This window comes from Tasmannia lanceolata, unplaced genomic scaffold (genome assembly GCF_043159265.1).
Source record: "Tasmannia lanceolata isolate RefF3 unplaced genomic scaffold, GAP_Taslan_0.1 ptg000016l, whole genome shotgun sequence".
NCBI classification, from domain to species: domain Eukaryota; kingdom Viridiplantae; phylum Streptophyta; class Magnoliopsida; order Canellales; family Winteraceae; genus Tasmannia; species Tasmannia lanceolata.
In genome coordinates, this window is record NW_027518693.1 from 15,651,870 (window position 1) to 15,672,916 (window position 21,047).

Consider the following 21,047-nt stretch of genomic DNA (forward strand, 5'->3'; position numbering starts at 1 on the left):
AAAATACTGCTTGTAAACAATAAAACTAATCAAAATTACATAAACGGATATAATGTATAAGTATTATCAAAGAATAAATTACCCTAAAACTCCTCTCTCTTTTCCTTCGTGAAAGCATGAAATGAAACGACTGAATCGAGTGAAATCACATTCCCATCCGATTCATTAAGTGATAAAAGAGGTTTTAACCAAAATACCCTTCATAGAACAATTACCATTAACAAAATTTGGAGGGTATTTTTTGCAAAACATTTCTGATCGTGACTATCCAATTCGCGTATGTGGCGTGCTCCATACCCAATCCGAAACTAGTGATGGGCCAGCCTAATGTGAAAGGCAACGTTCTCCCTTTTTCAATGGAAAATGATGGGCCTGTTAGAGTCCATGTCAACTCGAGCACGGCGTCAGAGGGGTCTGGGGCCTGTTACAGTCAACGTATACTCGAGCACAGCGTTAGAGGGGTCGGGGCCTGTTAGAGCCAATGTCGACCCGTGCATGGTGTTGGATCCGACGCTGGGCTGACGTGATTGAGTCCTAGTTAAACTAGCAATTGCGGTTACATAGTAGGAGATTTTATATGGTGTAAGCCTGTATTGTCCGTATTTTTCAAAGAGTACTGGACGGCCACTCCATAAGATGATCTGAACCGTCCATTTTATGGGATACAACGTAAATAGGTTGCGGGCCAAAAATCATTTCCATACGATGATCCCAACCCTCCGATCTATTGAGGCTTTCATAATATGCAGTTCCTCTATATGTAATGGGGGGAGATCATGCTATGGAAATCTTTTTCTGGGCACAACCTATTTACATTGTGGTCCATCAAATGGATGGTTTGGATCATTCTATGCTGTTGCCCGTACAATACTTTTTGGAAAATACTAGGCTTACAAAGTACTAGTAAAACAAAAGCCTCTTTCGTTTTAGAAAGGGGGCAGCAAATATGTCATTTCTCTTTTACACTTCAAACCGGTATAGATCACAAGTTCATTTTAGAAAGTGCTTTTTTTAATTTTAAGGTCCAACATTTAGCTGATCATGATCGTTCATCAAATATGCCCTATTTTGGATCTACAATGGCCCAAAAACCAGGTCAATCGAACCCCAAAGACATTACTAGTATGTCATGTTAGTCCAGTTGCAGTGATTTTTGGGCCATTCGATATCCACCATAGGGATTATCAAATAGAGGGTCCGGATCGATAAATAGAAGGTGGGGCCTACTATGTAATGTTTCAAATAAATACAGTTTGTTCTCACATATCTCTACCAGTTTTCCTTATTAATCGTAAGAGTACATATAATTCCTTGTGAACCTCTATAGTAAATGAGAGTACAACAAAGCCTAGGTCAGTGATCATGGTTCAGAAAGCCAGACAATGGTTCAATCAACTGTTGATTACAACAAAGCCTAGGTCAGTGATCATGGTTCATAATACCAGACTAGTTCTCATGACCATGTTAAAAGTTTTAGTTGGAGTCTGCCCAAGCAATCTTGGATTCTTCATTACAAATCATAATTGAATCTCATCCTCTCCCTCACAGAGCCTCTTCCACTTATCATCAACCGGATGATCCTTATGTCCGGTGAAACCGATCAACTTTAATCAGAGATCCTATCAATGTAATACAAAAGTATCACGAAATCTATTAGATACAACACCCCTTCAGACTGGCTAGATAAGAATTCATATATGTTTTCAAGTGACAAGGAGGCCAAAACACATGACAACCAAAATAGGTGCCCTACAAGATTATATCATTTTTTCAACTGACCATCAAAATTTAGATGAAAAAATTCTTCTCAGAATGAAAACATTAGATAATATTTATTTCAAACAATGCACCAAATTCATCTCAACAAAAGAAGAGACAGTAAAATTGCGACCCCATTTTCAAATTGTAATTCAGAATATCAGCCAATTCCAAAACTAGTCCTCTACAAAGAGAATAAGAAACTGAAACCTAAGAAATCAAATCAAATTTGGATAGAGACCTTAAACTCACACATTTGAAGGATCTACATCCATCCAAGAACATATCTACCTTGTAAGTAAAACACACGAGTAGCTCTATCCTTGATCTATTACTGAAAACCCATCAATGGAAATCAGATGAAATACAACCTTAAAATAGGCTTAAATAGTGGCAAAGTTATTCAAAGCCCAATCTAGTGACAGAGGGGTATCGAAAATGAAGTAGCCAACCAATTATCAAGAAACCAGCTGAAGTAATTCAAACCCATCTTCAAATTGGTGAAACAGACTTTGCAATGAATAACACCAATCCATATCTGTAGTGAATAACGTTCCTCGAATGGAAGAGCAATGCTCAACTCGAAGACGAAGAATCCTCTAAGCTGCTTTTTTTTAAACCCGGAAAAGAATGTGGCCCCAGGCGGACCTCCAAAATTTTATATATGATAAGGGAAGGAACTCACAAGCGGAGCACATGCCTCCTAGCCTAAAAGGCAGAAATGAAAAACCCTAGCAAAATCCTAAAGATGACAGTAATAAGATGTTGCCAAGGACCAAGCCCCAACCTTAATGCGAAGATCGGAGAACCAAGGAACGTTGCATCTAGCAGCCCCTCTTGCAACACAGGGCATCTCTGCCCAGAATCCTCTAAGGTGCTTGAAGGTCTCTCTCTCACATTGTAGCAGTACATGACTGGCATTGGAGCATAAAGTTCCATAAAAGAATTGTTCCATGACAGTACAGGTAGGAGCTAGAAGCTCCACTCATGTCAATCTTAGTTAGCTCGAATTTGGGAATAATTTGGTGAGGCAAATATTAGATAAATAAGGACATGTTTTTGCATTTGTAACATGTCTATCTGCTATATAAACACTTTTTTTTTTTTCTAAATAAGATACAATTAAAAACATGGAAGGATGGATAAGTGATTAGCTTGCTAAGGATTTGAGTTCAGTTTTCACCAGACTTTTACATTAATTTTGAATTTCTAACAATATTTAAAAATGATAGAAAATAAATTAACAAATTATTTTTAAAATTTGGATTTAATTGAGAAAAATTGGGTTTAATTTAGAAATTTTGCATTTAAATTGAATAATGCAAAAATTGTTGAATTATTTGATCTTTTTAAAATCTAAAACAAGTGTCCTTTTTTTTTTTGAAAAGGTAAAACAAGTATCTTTGTACGATGAAATACATACCAAACTCAATCTATACATAGATGGGGAACATACACTGAAAAAGCTGTATTGAGTTTGCAGGTACAACAATTTTCCTTACAGCTACTATGGAAAGCTTATGTTTTACATTTTTTATTAATAAAAATGAGAATAAGAAAAAGAATATGGTGAAGGTATTTTGACGAACAATTACCTTGTGTTGCGTTCTCATTGTATTTCCGGGTAAAAGGGCGGCCCAGTGCACGAGGCTCCCACCATTGCGGGGTTTGGGGAGGGCTAGATGTACGCAGCCTTACCCCTGCTTTGCATAGGCTATCTCCGTGACTCGAACCCGTGACCACCAGGTCACAATGGAGCAACCTTACTGTATTTCCAGGCAAGCAACCTTTAAATAGGGCTTTAGCGGCAAGGAAAATGAACTCTATGACAAGTCTTCAGAATGCAACTTCCCTTCTATCCAAAAGAAATTTAGGATTTTAGGGATATGGCAAACCTTGGAGCGGTCTCCTGTTTCATCTGTGCGTAGCCTCACAACCAGTTGATCTGACATCTCCTGTAGATATAGCTCTTTGAGGGTGGTAAGGTATTCAATGCCCCATGGCAACATCTTCAACTCCCCACAACGAATCAGATATAGTTTATCTATGCTCTGCATTGCTCCCTCCTGTATCCTTATAGAGTTCAATTGATTCATGTCTTGCAAAAGTAGTTTCTTGAGTTTAGGAAAATCTCCAGCATGGAAGCACAATTCCTGCCCAATGTATGCCTTAACTAAAATAAGTTTGGCAAGATTAGGCAATGCTTGGAGGGAAGCAAGTGGGTCTTCTCTTAGCCGAGACCAATACAAAGTCAAATGCATCAGATTATCAAGGGTGCCAACCCAGTGTGGTAGCTTCTCCAAATACCCGTACAATGAGATTTTGTGAAGGAAGGGTGGAACAGTAGATAATGATTCTATGTCAAGAGCTTCTTCCTCATTGGTTGTCATTACACGCAATATGAGAAGGGATTTCATCTTTGTTATGGAGGCACATAACTCTTTTCCATCTACCCTTTTCACCATTGAAATTCCAAACTTTCTTAGTTGGGTCAAGTTCCCAACATCCCTAACTATATCCCCTTTTGCTTCGATGGAATAAAGACTCTGTAAGCTTCTTAGCTTCCATATTCCCATAGGAGGTTGCAGGCCAGTGAAAAAACCAAAAATTGGAGTGTGTACACGACGATTTCGTGATGCTAATAAATGCCGCAATTTCTTTAGGTTTAATATTTCACATGGTAGCTTCTCTATATTAGTCCATCTGATATCCAGAATTTGAAGGTTACAGAGCTTCCCCAAAGTTTTCGGAAGTTCCCCAACTGCAGTCCATCTTAAATTCAAGTACCGTAAATTAAATAAATCACCCACTGTGTCTGGTACACTCTGAATTAAAGAATTTTCAAGGTCTAAGACCCTCAATAATCTAAATCCTGATGAGATTTCTTTGAAAGTATATGATGGAATAGTGTCGTTATCAAATATGAACAAAGAACGAAGATAGGATGCACTCACGCTTGATGGAATATTATCACTAATTTTATGGATTGACAGGCGGCGGGCTCTGCTACTCACACTTGTTTCTTGCCCATCATATACCATGCAAAACCTCTCTTTCTCAGATGTCGATAGAGCTAAGTCACGCATGAGATCGTGCATTTTGCATTTTCTCAGTCTTCCATATTCATTTGTTTCTCCAACTTGCAGCATGTTGCGAAAAATGAGTTGCTTAAGGTAGTCTTCTGCTACCTCTTCCATCGTTAACCCTCTCCTTTCTTCTACAAAACCTTCTGCAACCCATAATCTGATTAGCCTTTTCCTGCTAATTAGATGATCTTCTGGAAAAATGCTACAATACAAGAAACAATGTTTAAGGTAGTAGGGCAAATAATTGAAGCTAAGCAACAATATTTTTTTCACCGTTTCAAGCATTGGATTGTTGCTTAGTTCATAACCTAGGCTATATTCGACTTTGTTCCATTCCAGCATGGTCTTATCTCTTAGTGCCATGAGGCTACCTACAGCGACAATTGCAAGTGGCAAGCCTTGACACTTTCCTACAATGCGCTGAGCTGAGGGCTCCAACTCTCTCGGACATCTTCTTTCAGGGATGTTCCAAAAGGCCTTCTTACAAAACAAGGTCAAAGCCTCATCATCATGCAAAGGCTCGAGGTGGAAAACATGGCTTCCAATTCCTCCTAAAGAAGTAGAAGAAGAAGCTACATCTTCTTGTCTAGTTGTAAACATGACTCTACTTCCACATCTATCATCAGGAAATGCAACATTTATACTAGTCCAAACATCTACATTCCACACATCATCTAGAACAACCACATACCTTTTTCCTCGCAAATAGCTGATGATCGTCTCAACTAGTTGTCTATAATCCATGATGCCAATTTCTCTAGGAGCAGCCTCCTTATTTGCCATGAATAATTCTTTGATCAAGCTTTTCAGAAGCTCTTCAATTCGATAAGATTGGGAAACAGAGATCCATACATGACAGTGAAAATGCTTCTTCACGGCTTGGCTCTTGTAAGCTTGAGTGACAAGGGTGGTTTTGCCCAAACCGCCCATTCCAGCCACCGCAAATAACATGCGTTGTGGTTCTTCTGCTATCAACCATCTGACCAGCATGTCCTTATTTTTCTCGATTCCTACCATTTCATCTTGCTCGACGAATAATGAAGATTCTGCATAACGACTCCATCTTTGGGTATCATCATTTGAAGATGATCCTTCTTCGATCTTCTCGAGACCGTATCGCTTTCTCCTCTCTGAAATTTCAATTATCTCTTTTTTGACGACTTGTAGTTGGGTAGCAAATTGATGCCTCACATAAATGACTCGAGGGAAGTGAATTGCTTTGTGGAGAAAACCCATCTTAAACCCGTGGCCTATTTGTTGCTTTTCCATGCGATACATGAACTCATCAATGATATCCTCCACTTGATACATCACGTCTCTCACTTCCATAGTCCAATTTCTGGCGCCTTCATTCAAATGTTTCTTTGTTTCAGCATCCTTGAGGAAGGATTGCATGCTCTCAAGCTCGTGTTTGATTTCATCTATTTCGTCACGAACTCCTTGTAACGACGATGCTTCCTCGGCTAATTTTTGAAGCAAAAAGCTCATGGCTGCCCCCGATACACTGATAACTGCATTAGCCATCTTATATTTCTCTCTCCCTCAACCTTCAACCTTGAAATTTTCTTTCGATTTAACAAACTCTGTTAAGTCTTGTCAAATGGAAACCGCGTTTGGTATTTCAGCCTGTCCATATTAATATTTTATTTTTATTATTATGTACTTAGCTGTTAATTTTCCAAGGGTAGCGATACTATAAAATTCTCTTAAACAAGAAACCCAGTTTATAAAATTCTAAGGAAATTGATATTTCCTTGGAGTGGATTGGTCTAAAAGGGAGCGGAAATATCAACTCCCTGTGCTTTGGATATTTCTAGAAGGGAGGTAAAAATCCACACCTTCTGTTTTGATATTAACAGCCCACTGTTGTTATTTACGCTTCCCATCGGCAGTGGATTGCTTTTTGGGAAATTGTACCAGTCAAACAGAGAAGTTTAAAACAAATGAAGGGTCAGGAAAACAGAGAGGAGCCCAGCTCACAGGCCAGGTCGTTCAAAAGCAAAAGTCGGAAGAAATATTTTTCAAAGAAGATGAGCTGCCCTTTAGAAGTGGACTCTAGATTAGATACCACATGGGAGGGCTTCTGAAAATGTCAATAACTCAACGGCTCCATGTGAAGCTTTGACAATAGGCTCTATGTGAAACTTTGACATGGTTGTTTCCTTTTGAAATTTTCATTTGTAAGAACCTGGCTAAGGAAATACTCCGTTGACATTTCTACACATTTCACAATACAAGTTCAAATGACACTTTCCCTGTAACTTCATGGCTCATTCATAAACCATGGGCAGAAGTATTCATGCAAGCAATATTAGGAAACAAACGAAACCGCCAGACAGATACTTCAGAATGGAAACCACAAGTGCAAACCGAATGCATTTTACCCATTCATTGCACAAAATGAAATTGTTATTAGCTAGTCTTGATAGTTTAGGCTATAGAGAAAGACGGATTTCACAACACCGGAAAATCCTCTTCTCAAATAGTGAAACCAAAGTTTACACTAGCCCAAGATGAACAACCAATGCAGAAGAAGAACAATGCCTAAATTTGATGTGTTTCAATATATGATAGAATGAACAACACTATAAGATAAAGAACAATAAAAAGAAGAAAGCGTCAGGAAGAAAGCTTCAAGAAGAAAGCTTCAATGGAGGTCTTGCTAGTGGAGAATCTCTACAGAAGTAAGTAAATGATAATAGTCTTAGTCTAATGAAAAGTAGATAGGTAATGGCTTTGGTAAGTGGTAGTAGGTATGGGAAAATGGTGTCTTTAATGCTCAGGGAAGTGGTGGGTTTGGAGTTCCAAGTAAGGGTTTGAATTTGAAATAGGTGCGTCGTGGGAAAAGATGAAGCAAACATGTGTGGCTCACACATGTACAAGCTAGGCAAAAAGACCAACATGCCCATGGACACAAAAATACAATTTTGTCCTCATTACATCACTCAAAATAAAAATAAAATAAAACTACCCAAAAAATACACTTTAAAATTTAACATAGGCCCAGTTTGTTTTGGATTTTGAGAACCGATTACTAGTTCAAAACTGATTAGTGGACTCAAATTATTAGCTAGTCTTGATAATTTAGGCCACCCAGATTGTTTTGGATTTTGAGAACCGATTACTAGTCGTGTTGACAAGCCAAAAATAAATAAAGCAGCAAAGAGGATGGAGCAAACTTTCCAGCAAGTAACAACAATAAAATTTGAAAAGAAAGGTATATTTTATGCACACAAATATATAAATAGATAATTGACTTTCTGGAATAAGTGATTACAGAAACCAACCTTCCCCATGCATTTCTCCAAATGAGCAATTCTTCCAGCCATGACAGATAGACCACAATTCATGCACTTAAATATCTCATTTATTTGTCCAAATATGTCGACTACATACTTGCTGTTTGTTTCACTACTATTGCTATGATCAGAATACCGGCCCATATCAGAGTCTGTTCTGAGAGCCTCCATTCTTATTCTTCTTCTTCTTCTTCTTCTTCTTCTTCTTCTAAATTGCGATCAAGGCATTCCGATGCTACATTCATGGTTATGGAATTGAGAAGATCCCCAAAGAAATAGCATGATAACTGCATATTGGTAAAACACAATAAAGCAGTGAAAATGCAATGAATAGAATTAGGAACAAACATGTCACAAAAGCATGAGTAAACAATTAGGCACACATTTGCAGTAATGGTCATCCTTTCAAGGTACAGTCAAGAGTTCTAAGGCCAGAAGGATGTCACGTGTTGATCTAATGAGTTTCCTTTACTAGAAAGAGTTACTCCTCATATATGATCTAAATTATATGATCTAAATCAGAAGGATTCAGTGGATTTGATTTCCACGTGCACTGCAGTTGGGTGTCCCTGGTGATGAAAAGGGGCGCATTTATCATTTCCCAAATTTTAAGAACAGGTGCGATAGTTTTATGAATTTATTACTAACAAAAAGGGAACCGACTCTATGTCAGCCCTCAGACGTGATATTTGGAGCACTTTGCGAAGAATGATGATGGAATTTAGAAAATTGCTCGTACCAGATGCACTTGCAGCTTTAAGAATGATAAATATGAAATTGAGAATTCCACAGAAATTCCTTAAAATTCTGCCAAATTGACGTATAAATGTGATGCTAAATGAAATAACAGTAATGAAAGAGTTGAAATGGAAAGATGATGGATGCAAATATGCCTACAAACTAGTATCTTCTACTCAACATGTTGCTCTGACTCTGCTCTGGACATCTGCCACATCATTTATCATAATCATCCCATTTAAAACCACTTTTAATTCAATGCATTTGTGCCATATGCCTCAAGAAAAACTCAAACAAAAGCAAATATGGAAGCACATCTTGAGGCGCTCTGATAAATATTTTTGAATTTCCCACATCATTTACAAATAATATATAAGGAATTGAGAAATTATTTTTTGGTAGTTTGTTTTGCTATTACATAGCAACGCATGGGGATTTTCTTTTTTCTCCCCTATGACAAATGTTTTAGGTGTTTTGTTTCCAAGTCAAGGGCTCTGATTAGAGCTCTTTGTCTACACCAATCATACATAGGCACGCAAGGTAGCTAATCCCCTCACACTGGGTGGGATATTTGTCAGCCACCTCATGAGACATCCAGACCATGCTAAATCATCAGTTAATGTGGCATGACTCGTTCTCTCCTAAAATCTCCAATTCACATGCCATAGAACTGATAAAGACACCCATTTAGAAATTGATTTTATACAAAATAACAACTATAATTACGATTTTAGAAATCAATGCATGTGAATGTGTGCAATATATGTCTAAAGTTTGTCATGTAATGATCGCGATCAATTGTCAACCAAATCATCGCGGATCTCCGATCGATCGATGGCTGATGGCCACACAATCCAACAATTTGTCTCCTTCAAAATACAGGCCTTTTGGGGAAAATGTTACAGTAATCCTAGAAATAGAAGGCATTCTAGCTTGATGAAAAAAAGAGAGAGGTAAAAGTGCATTTCATCCATGGTTCTAAGAACATTTTAATCCCAAACAGTTTTTGAAGAAGAAATTACCTCTTTCGGATGATAACTCAATACACATAAAGACATGGAAGTAGAGAACTGTGTTGAGATTACAACTACAAAGATTGTACTCAAAGCTACTATGTAAAGCTAATGTTTTCAATTCTGGATAAAATGTGTAAGCACAATTAATAATAGGTGATGATATTTTCACCCCCTTTACATTACTTGCACGCTCCCCTAATAACGTGATTTGACGTGAAAAGTGGGCAACTTTATGTCAAAATCACGTCATAAGAGGAGCGTGCAAGTAATGCAGGGAGAGTGAGAATATCATCTCCCTTATTAATAATAATAATAATAATAGGGCGATGATATTGTCACCCCCCCTGCGTACGCATTCGCCCCCCTTATTAATGCTTTTTGACGTCAAATCAAGCCAAAAGGGGAGCGAATGCGTAATTTAGGGGGGGTGACAATATCATCGCCCTAATAATAATAATAATGGATTTGCTAGGCAATTTCAAAAAACCAATTTTGCAGCTCACTTTTTCAGGAGAACAATCACCTCAGTTGAATCAATTGAAACAGACAAAATCTACCGCTGGGTGGTTGTTCTCTCCTGAAAAAGGTAAGCAGAGAAATGGCTCTCTACAAAATTTCCTGGTAAATCCCTGATAATAAAGGAAGTAAATTCACCCCCTTTAACATTATACCTTACCTTTCAAAATTAAGGGGGAGACGATTTTTTCACCCGGACTGTACGAGGGATGCGCCCCCAACGTGAATTGTGGGCAACTTTAACGCTTTTTGACATCAAATCATGTTAAAGCACATCCCTCATCCAGGGGTGAAGAAATCATCGTGAAAGCATTTAATTAGATGAACACTTACCTTGTGTCGCACTTCCAATTTATTTTCTGACAAGCATTCCTTTTCGGCAGAGTGTAGCAGCAGTATGACGAATAATTCTATGACAACTCTTGAAAGCACTGCTAGAAATAACTTTTATTATGGGGATATGAGGAACCCATCTTTCAGCAGACACGCCTCCAGTTGCTCTGGCATTTTCCATAGACTTAGCTGTTTGAGGGTAGTGAGGTATTCAATGCCCCAAGGCACCCTCTTCAATTCCCCACAATGGGACAAATGTAACTCTTCTAAGCTCTGCAGTGTTCCCTTCCCTATCTTTATAAACTTCAATTGAATCATGTGATTCAACATTAGTTTCTTGAGTTTAGGGAAGTCTCCAACAAGGAAGCATAATTCCTGCCCATCGTATGCCTTTGCTAAAACAAGGCAAGCAAGATTAGTCAGTTGTCTGAGGGAAACAAGTGGGTCTCCTTTTAGTCGAGACCACCTCAAAGTCAAATCTGTGAGATTCTCAAGGGTGCCAAGCCACTTGGGTGCCCTCCCCAAAACTCCAGACAATGTGATTTTTTGAAGAAGGGGCGGAGGAGATAACGATTCAAGCTCTAGTGTTTCATCCTCATTAGTTGCCATCACACTCAATGTGAGAAGGGATTTCAACTGTGTTATGGAGGCACTTAACTCTCTTCCATCTTCCCTTCTCACCCTTTTAATTCCAAACTTTCTTAGTTGGGTCAAGTTCCCAACATCCCCAGCTATACCCCCTTCTGCTTCGATGTTGTAAAGAGTTTGTAAGCTTTTTAACTTGGATATTCCTGTTGGAAGTTTTTTTTTTTTTGATGGTTAAGCTGGGGTTGGGCAAGACCCCCACCAGATATATTGAACCAAAAAGAAAATTACATGAAAGGAGGAGAAGTTGTCAAAGGACAACTAACTCAATGGCTCGGGCTCCATGAGCCAAACAAGAGCGTGAGCTCAACAATAAGGGAAAGTCAAAAAAACATTACAAACGTAAATACATCTCCCCAGATATATCTCTACTTATGGAATCCCTCAGATAATTCGGAATACATTGAAGAGGAATATTCAGACTCTTACAGGGGTAGTCCCTTTTTGAAAGAAGATCAGCCACAGAATTTGCTTCTCTCCATATATGAGTTATCCTCCGGTCTATAGTGTTCAAAAATTTCCAACACTTACTGATCTCAGAAAGATTCTTCCATGGCGGGTCAGAGAGCTTTGCAAAGGAATTTACGGCGAAATTTGAGTCGGCTTCAATCCACAGATGTGTGATCCCCAGTCTTTTTGCCACTTCCACCCCAATGCAAATAGCCTTAATTTCCAGAGAGAAGATCTCGTCCTTTTGAGTGTTCACAGAGAAACAATGAAGAACCTCTCCATTCGAGTCCCTAAGAGTTCCCCCAAGTCCTCCCCCTTCATCTGATAAGGACGCATCGGTGTTGAGCTTGTATTCCCCTCGAATTGGAGGAATCCATCTGCAGAACTTATTCTGTTTAAGCTTCCGGATGCATTTTAGGCCGAAGTTACTAGCCATCCGAATTTTTCGGTCGTCACTATCATAAAAAACGTTGAGGCTTCGCACTTTCAGCTTGACATCATCTAAAATTTGTTGAAGAACCACACTTTTGTGGTTGAATTTTTTATCAAAAATTCTGCGATTACGCTCTTTCCACAATCTGTAGATAGAAGCAGCAAAGGCAACTCTGATGATTACTGCACTCTGACCCTTGCCTCTCCACTGGGTGCGGATCCACTCTTCCTCTGCCCTGAGAGTTCGTTTCAGTGATCGATGAAACCCACAAAGCCTGAGGATGGATTTCTAAATCCAAGCAGAATAACCACAGCGAAAGAAAAGGTGATCGATGGGTTCTTTTTCAGAATGGCAGAGAGGGCATCTTTCATCGATGGACGAGTTTCTGAATATGATGTGATCTCTGGTAAGGAGCTTAAGATGAAGGGCCTTCCAAGCCATTAGAGCATGCCTAGGAACATGGCCACTAAACCATAGAGTAGAAGCCCAATTCACACTAGCATGCTTCTTTCTGATTTCAGACCAGGCGCTTTTTACCGAAAAATTTCCGTCCACTGAAGGCATCCACACTGCTCTGTTCTTCGGGTCTTCATGAAACAGCGCTTTAATCAAGATTGCTTTTTCCCTGCGAAGTGACACGTTATCTAGTAAGGGGTGCCAGCAGTCCAGGTGATGAATGGCGTCAAGCTTTTTGATGGAGGAGAGAGAGTGATCAACTCTTGATCTCAAGATCAATTTGTCAAGTGACCCAGCCGGGTGCCATGGTTGGTTCCACACATCAATCTCTGATTCATTTCCAACAATATAGCAAATATTTCCTCTGATTATCTCCCTAGCATTTAAAATACTTCTATAAGCCCACGATGGCTTTGATGGTATCCCAACAGTCCATATGTTCTTGTTTTTCAGATACTTTGCTTTGATCCAAGAGGCCCATAATGAATTATTATCCTGGAGAAGCCCCCACAAGAGCTTGCATCGGAGCGCAGTGTTAATATCCCTGAGGCTACGAACTCCTAGACCTCCTTCTTTTTTTGGTTTGCAAATAACATCCCAGGCCACCGTGTGCACCTTCTTCTTCCCTTCCCCACCCGCCCAGATAAAATCTCTGCAGATTTTCTCAAGCTTATCCATGGTACTCTTTGGGATATTGAATGAGGATGACCAGTATATTTGATAAGTTTGGATTACAGACTTCACTAATTCGACTCTGCCTGCCATCGATAGGAAGCGATTGCACCAGCAATTGATTTTTTTTACCACTTTGGAGATGATTGGTAAGCAATCATTCGAAGTTAGCCTCGAGGTAGTTAGGGGAAGGCCCAGATATTTTATTGGAAAGGTTCCTTCAGGAATGTTCAGCTTCTCTCTGATTTTCCTTCTAACAGAGGAACTTGTCCCTGAGAAAAAAATTTCGCATTTTGAAAAATTGGCCTGAAGGCCTGTACATTTATAGAATTTCTTAAGGCAAGAGAGGACACCCTTAGCTGACTCAAGTGTTCCTTCTGTGAAGACCATAAGGTCATCAGCGAATAGAACATGAGTAATTGCAACTACTCCCTGATTAAAGGGAGTTTTGATTTTACCTTTTTGGAGGGCACTATCAAATATTCTTGTCAGCATTTCCATAGCAAGGCAAAAGAGAAGTGGCGAAAGCGGATCTCCCTGGCGAATTCCATTCGACGATGAGAAATGCCCCTGGGGGGTGCCATTTACAAGGATAGAGAAGGTGGGAGTTTGAATGCACTCAGCTATCCAGTTGCACCACTTGCTGTTAAAACCCTGCTTCTGCATGAAATTGAGAAGAGCTTCTCTTTTTACATTGTCGAAGGCCTTGGCAAGGTCTATCTTCACACACATTGCAGAGACTTTCGACTGAAGGTGGAAGTTGTGTAATACATCATGAGTGAGAAGAATATTGTCTTGTATCAGTCTCCCTGGGATGAAAGCAGACTGATTTTGACTCACAAGCTTGTTGATCACTGATTTAAGTCTCCCAGCCAAGATTTTTGTAATTGTCTTGTAGACAACATTACAAAGAGATATTGGCCGGAATTTACTTGGTGAGGAGGCATCTGGTCCCTTCGGAATGAGTGAGATGAAGGTGTTGTTGAGTTCTTTGAGCATCTGACCTTTGATGAAAAAATTCTGAATTGCTAGAGTGAAGTCGTTTCCCACCAGGTACCAGAATCTTTTAAAGAAGTTTCCATTGAAGCCATCGGGTCCGGGAGCTTTGTCACCATCCGCCTTAAAAACCGCTTCTTTCACTTCTTCAGCGGAAACATCCCGAGTCAAAAAAGCATTTTCCTCTTCAGAAATCTTTTTGATCGGATTTGGGGTGCAGAACGCAGGAGAGGGGTACTTATTCATGAGTTTCTGATAGAAACTAACAAGAATACTCGAGATTTCTCTTGGATCAAAGGAGACAGTGCCATCTTCACGCTCCATTGCCATGATTTGATTTCTGTGATATCTCATCTTTACAGCCGCATGGAAGAATTTTGAGTTAGTATCCCCTTGGCACAACCAATCAATTCTGGATTTCTGTTTCATCATAGACACTTCTTTTTCAGAAGCACTTAGGAATTCATCTCGGGCAATGATTTCTTCATCTCTTATGGAATGATCCGCTGGGTTTAAAGCCAATCTGTTCTGCACTTCTTCCAGCTTAATTCTCGCAAGAGGGAGGATTATATCCACTCGGCCAAAAACATCTTTGTTCCAGGTGAGTAAAAGCCTTTTCACTTCTTTAAGCTTCTGCACCAACCTGTACATTGGGTTCCCCAAGACTTTAAGAGCCCATGCCTGCTCCACCACAGGGTAGAGAGAAGAGTCCTCGAGCCACATGTCCATGAACCGGAATGGCTTTGGCCCAAGACTGTTATATTCTCTGAGATTTACAACAATTGGGCTATGGTCAGAAATTCCAGGTGGTCTATACTCAGCAAAAGCAAGTGGGAAGTGCTGCAGCCAGAGATCATTTATCAGAGCTCTGTCAAGACGGGCATATTTCCTTTCAGAGACAGTGGCTCTGTTATTCCAAGACAGAGGATGGCCAATCGAGCGGAGATCCATCAAAGAGCAGCTATTGATGCAATCATTAAAATCTTCAATGTCATGCTGGTTGTGAAGAGCACCATATGATCTCTCAGAGTGATCCCTGATTACATTAAAATCTCCCATCACAATCCACGGGTCTTGGATAGTCGAATTCAGGCTTTTTAAATCTTGCCAGAGAATTTTACGATCACCCCCGTAGTTTCTGCCATAGACAACAGTGAGCTTGAAAGCTTGATTGGTTTGTAAAAGCCTGACACTAGCATGGATGAATTGGCTCGAATCCCTTAGGATGTCAAGCTTAACGCGGTCCGGATCCCACAGAATCCAAATCCGCCCCTTAATCACATGGTTGTAGTTGCCAAAAGAATTCCAAGAATCACAAATGTCATATACATGGTCTTTCATCATCGGCTCTTTTGCTTTGGTTTCTTGAAGACAGCATATAGGCACATTTGAACCTCTGATCAAATTTTTAACCTCACCCTTTTTTCTCCAGGAGCAGATTCCTCTTATATTCCAAGAGGCAATAGCTTTCATTGAGAACTGTTGGGGGGAGTTTGAAGGGGGCTCTCAGAAGAGCAAAGTTCAGAAGAGTTGCTAGAAGGCAAATGATTTTGAGAAATACCAGATCCAAAGCTAGTGACAAGTTGATTTGGTCTCAGCTCAAGCCTCTGGACATTTTCTAAATCTACTCTCTTTAGAGGGTCAGCTGAATAAGGATTTACAGTTGTCTTCTCATATTCATTTTTGTTTGGGAGGCCTGGGGACCACTTATTCTTGAGCGCAGGGAAGAGATTTTCTTCATCTGATCCAGATGACTGGTCCTCCGCCGGTGTAGTTTGAGACTCTGAATTTTCCATTTGGCTGGTCTTGCAGGGGTGCAGATTAAGTTTCTCTGAGTTGTCTACTTCAGCTGGCAATACTGTTGAGCTTTCCTCAGGGAGAATTTGGGGTTGTTGAGTATGCTTTTCTGAAGATTCTTCACCAGGGATGGGGCCTTTTTTGCCGGGTTCATTTGGGTCATCAACTCCATCACCGCAGAGATCTACAGTGCTGTCCTCCTCGACCAGAGAAGAGAAGCTGTTACGGAGGACAACGCTCGTCGCTTGAAGGTCGTTGGCAGAACTCTTTTGGGTGATAGTAGGAGGAATGACAGTGGGCTCCTCTACAAGAGATTGTCTTATGGAGCATACCGGTCTCCATTCCTGTTTTTGGGGCAGGCTTCTCGGTTTTGGATCATTTGGCTGGGTGCTCTTGGGACAAGCTTCGGTTTGATGACTAAAATTCTTGCAGCACTTGCAAGCATTTGGCCTCCAGTCATATTCGACAATTTGATAATGGATGCCTGTAGATGAGTGGATTGGAATAGTGTCAGGATATGGATCTCCAGCCTCAACTTCCACACAGAGCCTTGCAAAGCTTAGTCTGGTTTGTTCAGCAGTTTGTGAGTCCATATAGAGGGGATGTCCGATGTAACTTGCTATTTTACTGATCCCGTCGGCGCTCCAGAATTGAAGAGGTAGTCCGGGGAGCCGAATCCAGATGGGAACTGAAGTGAGTTCGAGCTTTTCCAGAAGCATACCTGGATACCATTTCCTGAGAACGAGCGGCCTTCCGTCATATGAATGTTCACCTGATTCCAGCACATAGTTGCAATCCTCCGGGCAGGTAAAATGAAAGAGATAAAATCCCTTACTCAGGGTGTATAGACACAACTCACCTTTCAGCTTCCACTTCCTCATTAGGTTTTCTCGGAGATTCATGAAGTATGGGCGTCTACCGATAAAGTAGCCAACCAAAGAGTTCTGCCATTTGCTTGCTATTCTTGTGGTTTCTTCTTCCTGGAAGAGGATTTGCCTATTCCCCTGCTCATCAGCGTGGGGTTTCACAAATTTCAATTTAGTTATTACAGTGCCTTTTTTCTGCTCAAAAAGGGATCGCCATGGATTACTGGTTTTGGGGGGATTTTGAGTTGGAGCATCAGTTCGAGTTTCTTGAAGGTGTGGGCTTGCAGCATTTTCCTGTGATGTACTAGGGGTATTTTCAAGATTGGGAGCGGTATGGCCCTTCAAATTATGAAAAGTAGAAGTTTCTGCTCCTTCCAGGTTTGGAAACTCGAGGCTGTCAAAGTTAATAGTCTGGGGTGTGATAGATGGACCAACGGTTAAGGGGGGGAATTGCACGGTTACTTCATTTGTCTGGGTAAAATTCTCCTCGGGTTCTCTATTCTGACCAGAGCAACTACGGTTAAGAAAATTTCCTTTTTTGGGGCTGGGTTCCGAAGATAGGTTAGCCATACTACATTGGGAAATCATCTTCAAGCTTGAGCTCTCCTTGGGGCCTGGTACATCATGAAAAAGAAACTGATTTATGCAGGGGGGAGGGGGGGCCCTGTATTCACTGATGGTTTCAACATCATAGTCAATAGAGTTTTGGGTTTGCAAGAGCTTGGGGTCTTGCACCTTTTTTTCCTGGTTCTTCTTTTTCTCCAAGCTACCTGCATCATTTGCCTGCGATTGCTTTTTTTTTTTTTTTTTCTTATTCTTACCAGAGCTATTAGTCGAGGATGAGTGGAACCTTTCAAGGTCTGCAGTAGACAGACGGTTGTCGGAGATCCTTGAAGGGCTTGGGCCCTCTGTCGATTTTTAATTTGATATTTTATCTGCTTGAAAGAGCCATGGAGGAGGGGTCTCCGGGGGGAGCTGCTGGACGGAAGTCAGGGAACTTGTGTTCTTGAGTTTTTCAAATCCGAACTCTTCTTCAAGTTCCCTTATTACTTTTGAGACGAGATCAGGAGTTTTTCCCAGCTTGTCTTCTCTACAGATTTGAGGAGGATTCCTCGGGTGGGGTTTCGTCTGCCTCAAGCTCTCTGCGAAAGCTTCAGCAGAACTGAAATCTAAAATATTTTGACCCCCAGGGTCCGGAGGGTTGGAGGCCTGTTGGAAGTTGCATGCCGCCACGAAAAATATAAGTGCCCTCGTTATTAACTGGTTTTGCTAATAAATGGAGTAAGTTCTGCAGCTCAAATATTTCATGTGGCAGCCACTTTACGTAGGTCTCCCTAATATCAAGACTTTGAAGTTTACAAAGCTTCCCCAAAGATTTGGGAAGCTCTCCAACTTTAGTTTTCCTTAAATTCAGGTAACGTAAACCAGATAAATCACCGATTATATCCGGCACACTCTGAATTAAAGATTCCTGAAGATCTAACACCCTTAATAATCTAAAGCTTGATGCTATTTTAATGAAAGTAGACGAAGGAACAATCTCATTCACAAACATAAAGAAGGAACGAAGACGAGATATACTCATGCTTGCTGGAACATTATCACTGATTTTATGCATTGATAGGCGGCGGCTTCTGCCACCCACACTTACTTCTTGCCCATCATATACCGTTGAAAAGCCCTCTTTCTTGGATGTTGATAGAGCCAACTCGCGCATAAGATCGTGCATTCTGCATGCTTTCACTCTTCCAGTTGCATTTGTCTTTGCAACTTGCAGCATGTTCCGAAAAATGAGTTGCTTAAGGTAGTCTCCTGCTACCTCATCCAAAGTCAAGCCGCTCCTTTCTTCTACAAAGCCTTCTGCAACCCATAATCTGATTAACCGTGTCCTTGTAATTAGATGATCCTCTGGAAAAATGCTACAATACAAGAAACAATGTTTAAGGTAGTAGGGCAAATCGTTGAAGCTAAGCAACAAGATGCTCTTCACACTTTCAAGCATTGGATTGTTGCTAATTTCCCAACCGATACTGTCTTCGAATATCTTCCATTCCAGCATGGTTTTATCTTTTAGTGCCATGTTACTACCTACAGCAACAATTGCAAGTGGTAAGCCTTTACACTTTCCCACAATGTGTCGAACTGATGCCTCCAACTCTCTTGGACAACTTCTATTGGGAACATTCGAAAAAGCCCTCTTACAAAACAAGGCCAAAGCCTCTTCTTCTTGTAGAGGCTTAAGGTTCAAAACACGACTTCGATTTCCTCCTAAGGAAGAGGAAGGAAAAGAAGCTACGCCTTCGTGTCTAGTTGTAAGTAGAACCCTACTTCCACATGTATCATCGGGAAATGCAACACTTTAACTAGACCAAACATCTACGGACCACACATCATCCAAAACAACCACATACCTTTTTCCTTGCAAATAGCTAATGGTCGACTCAACTAGTTGTCTGTAATCCATCTTGTCAATTTCCTTCGGAGCGGCCTCCTTGTTCACCTTGAACAATTCTTTGATCAAGCTTTTGAGAAGCTCTTCAATTTGATAAGCTTGGGAAACCGAGATCCATGCATAACAGTGAAAATGCTTCTTAACGGCTTGGCTATTGTAAGCTTGAGTGACAAGGGTGGTTTTACCCAAACCACCCATTCCTACCACTGCACATAACATGAGTGGTGCTTCTTCTCTTGTCAACCATCTAAGTAGCAAATCTTTATTTTTCTCCATTCCCACAATATCGTCTTCCTTGAGGAAAAATGATGATGCTGCATACCGATGCCATCTTACGCTATCATCATTTGATGCCGATCCTTCTTCAATCTTCTCGAGACCGTATCGATTTCTCCTCTCCGAAATGTTATGAACCTTCTTTTTTATATCTTGTAGTTGAGTGGCTAATTGATGCCTCACAAAAATGGTCCTGAAAAAGTGGAGGAGACCTCCTTGTTGGTTTTCCATGTGATGTTTGAGCTCGTCGATGATATCCTCCACTTCATATATCACATCTCTCACTTCTATCATCCAATTTCTAGCTCCTTCATTCAAATGTTCCTTTTTCTCAGCATCATTGAGAAAGGATTGCATGCTCTCTAGCTCGCTTTTGATTTCAACATATTCCCCACTGACTCCTTGTAAGAGCGATGCTTCCTCGGCTAATTTATGAAGCAAAAAGCACATGGACCCCCTCAATACACTTCCGGCCATCGTAGTTTCCTTTTGATTCATAGTTTCCTTTTGAAATTTTCTCAATACCTTCAACCTTGAAATTTTATGCAATTCATAGTTTCCTTTTGATTTAGCATACCCAATATATAATATAATATGACCATTCTTTACAATTCATCCAGCGCCCTCTCTAAGATGCGATCTGTAAGTACTTATATACAACGCGGTTTCCCTCTAAAAATAAAAACAAAGTTGAAATTAACAAAAATACCCTTCTTCTACCATCACCATATTACTGGTCATTGGCAGCCAGAATCTCACAAACACCTTTCGGTCGTGGTATGGGTACTTCAGTCATTTTGCTAGACTCCTTAGTTGACCCCGACTGAGTCAACGCACAGAACCATTCTTTCTTGTGTTTTTTTTCTCCCACCCTCTTCACATCAATTTCTCGGCCATCTTTTACATGTGATGACACCCACACAAATGTTTTTAATTATCTTTACATGGGGTTTGGGGATTTCTTAACTTCTGTTTTCACAAGCAGTACCTCTCCAGGCCTTTCCAGATTCTGTTTTATCTGCTAAAAAACAATTAACATTCTCAGAAGGCCCGGGCCTTTTGGATTTTGAGAACCGATTTTGAGTCCCAAGCTGATTATTGGACTGAAAATAAATGCAGTCTTGTGTCCAATAATCACCTTTTGGGACTCAAAATCGGTTCTCAAAATCCACTCTTGTCATTTTAAGCTTCCATTGGCTGTGGATTGCTTTTTTGGAATAGCACCAGTCAAATAGACAAGTGTAAAACAAATGAAGGG

The 21,047-nt window shown here is 40.4% G+C and overlaps 2 protein-coding genes and 1 pseudogene across 2 annotated transcripts; 1 reads left to right on the forward strand and 2 right to left on the reverse strand.

Moving 5' to 3' along the window:
• LOC143847925 (disease resistance protein RPM1-like) overlaps window positions 1-21,047 on the forward strand; it is a 100,049-nt pseudogene that overhangs the window by 25,903 nt on the left and 53,099 nt on the right.
• On the reverse strand, window positions 1,438-6,519 carry LOC143848711 (disease resistance protein RPM1-like). Its single transcript, XM_077357704.1, has 2 exons — window positions 3,354-6,519; window positions 1,438-1,619 (listed from the first exon to the last, which is right to left on the reverse strand). Exon 1 carries the CDS (start codon window positions 6,366-6,368, stop codon window positions 3,582-3,584), a length of 2,787 nt encoding a protein of 928 aa, XP_077213819.1. The 5' UTR covers window positions 6,369-6,519; the 3' UTR covers window positions 1,438-1,619; window positions 3,354-3,581.
• LOC143848714 (disease resistance protein RPM1-like) lies at window positions 18,349-20,390 on the reverse strand. Its single transcript, XM_077357710.1, has one exon. The coding sequence runs from the start codon at window positions 20,285-20,287 to the stop codon at window positions 19,421-19,423; it is 867 nt and encodes a 288-aa protein (XP_077213825.1). The 5' UTR covers window positions 20,288-20,390; the 3' UTR covers window positions 18,349-19,420.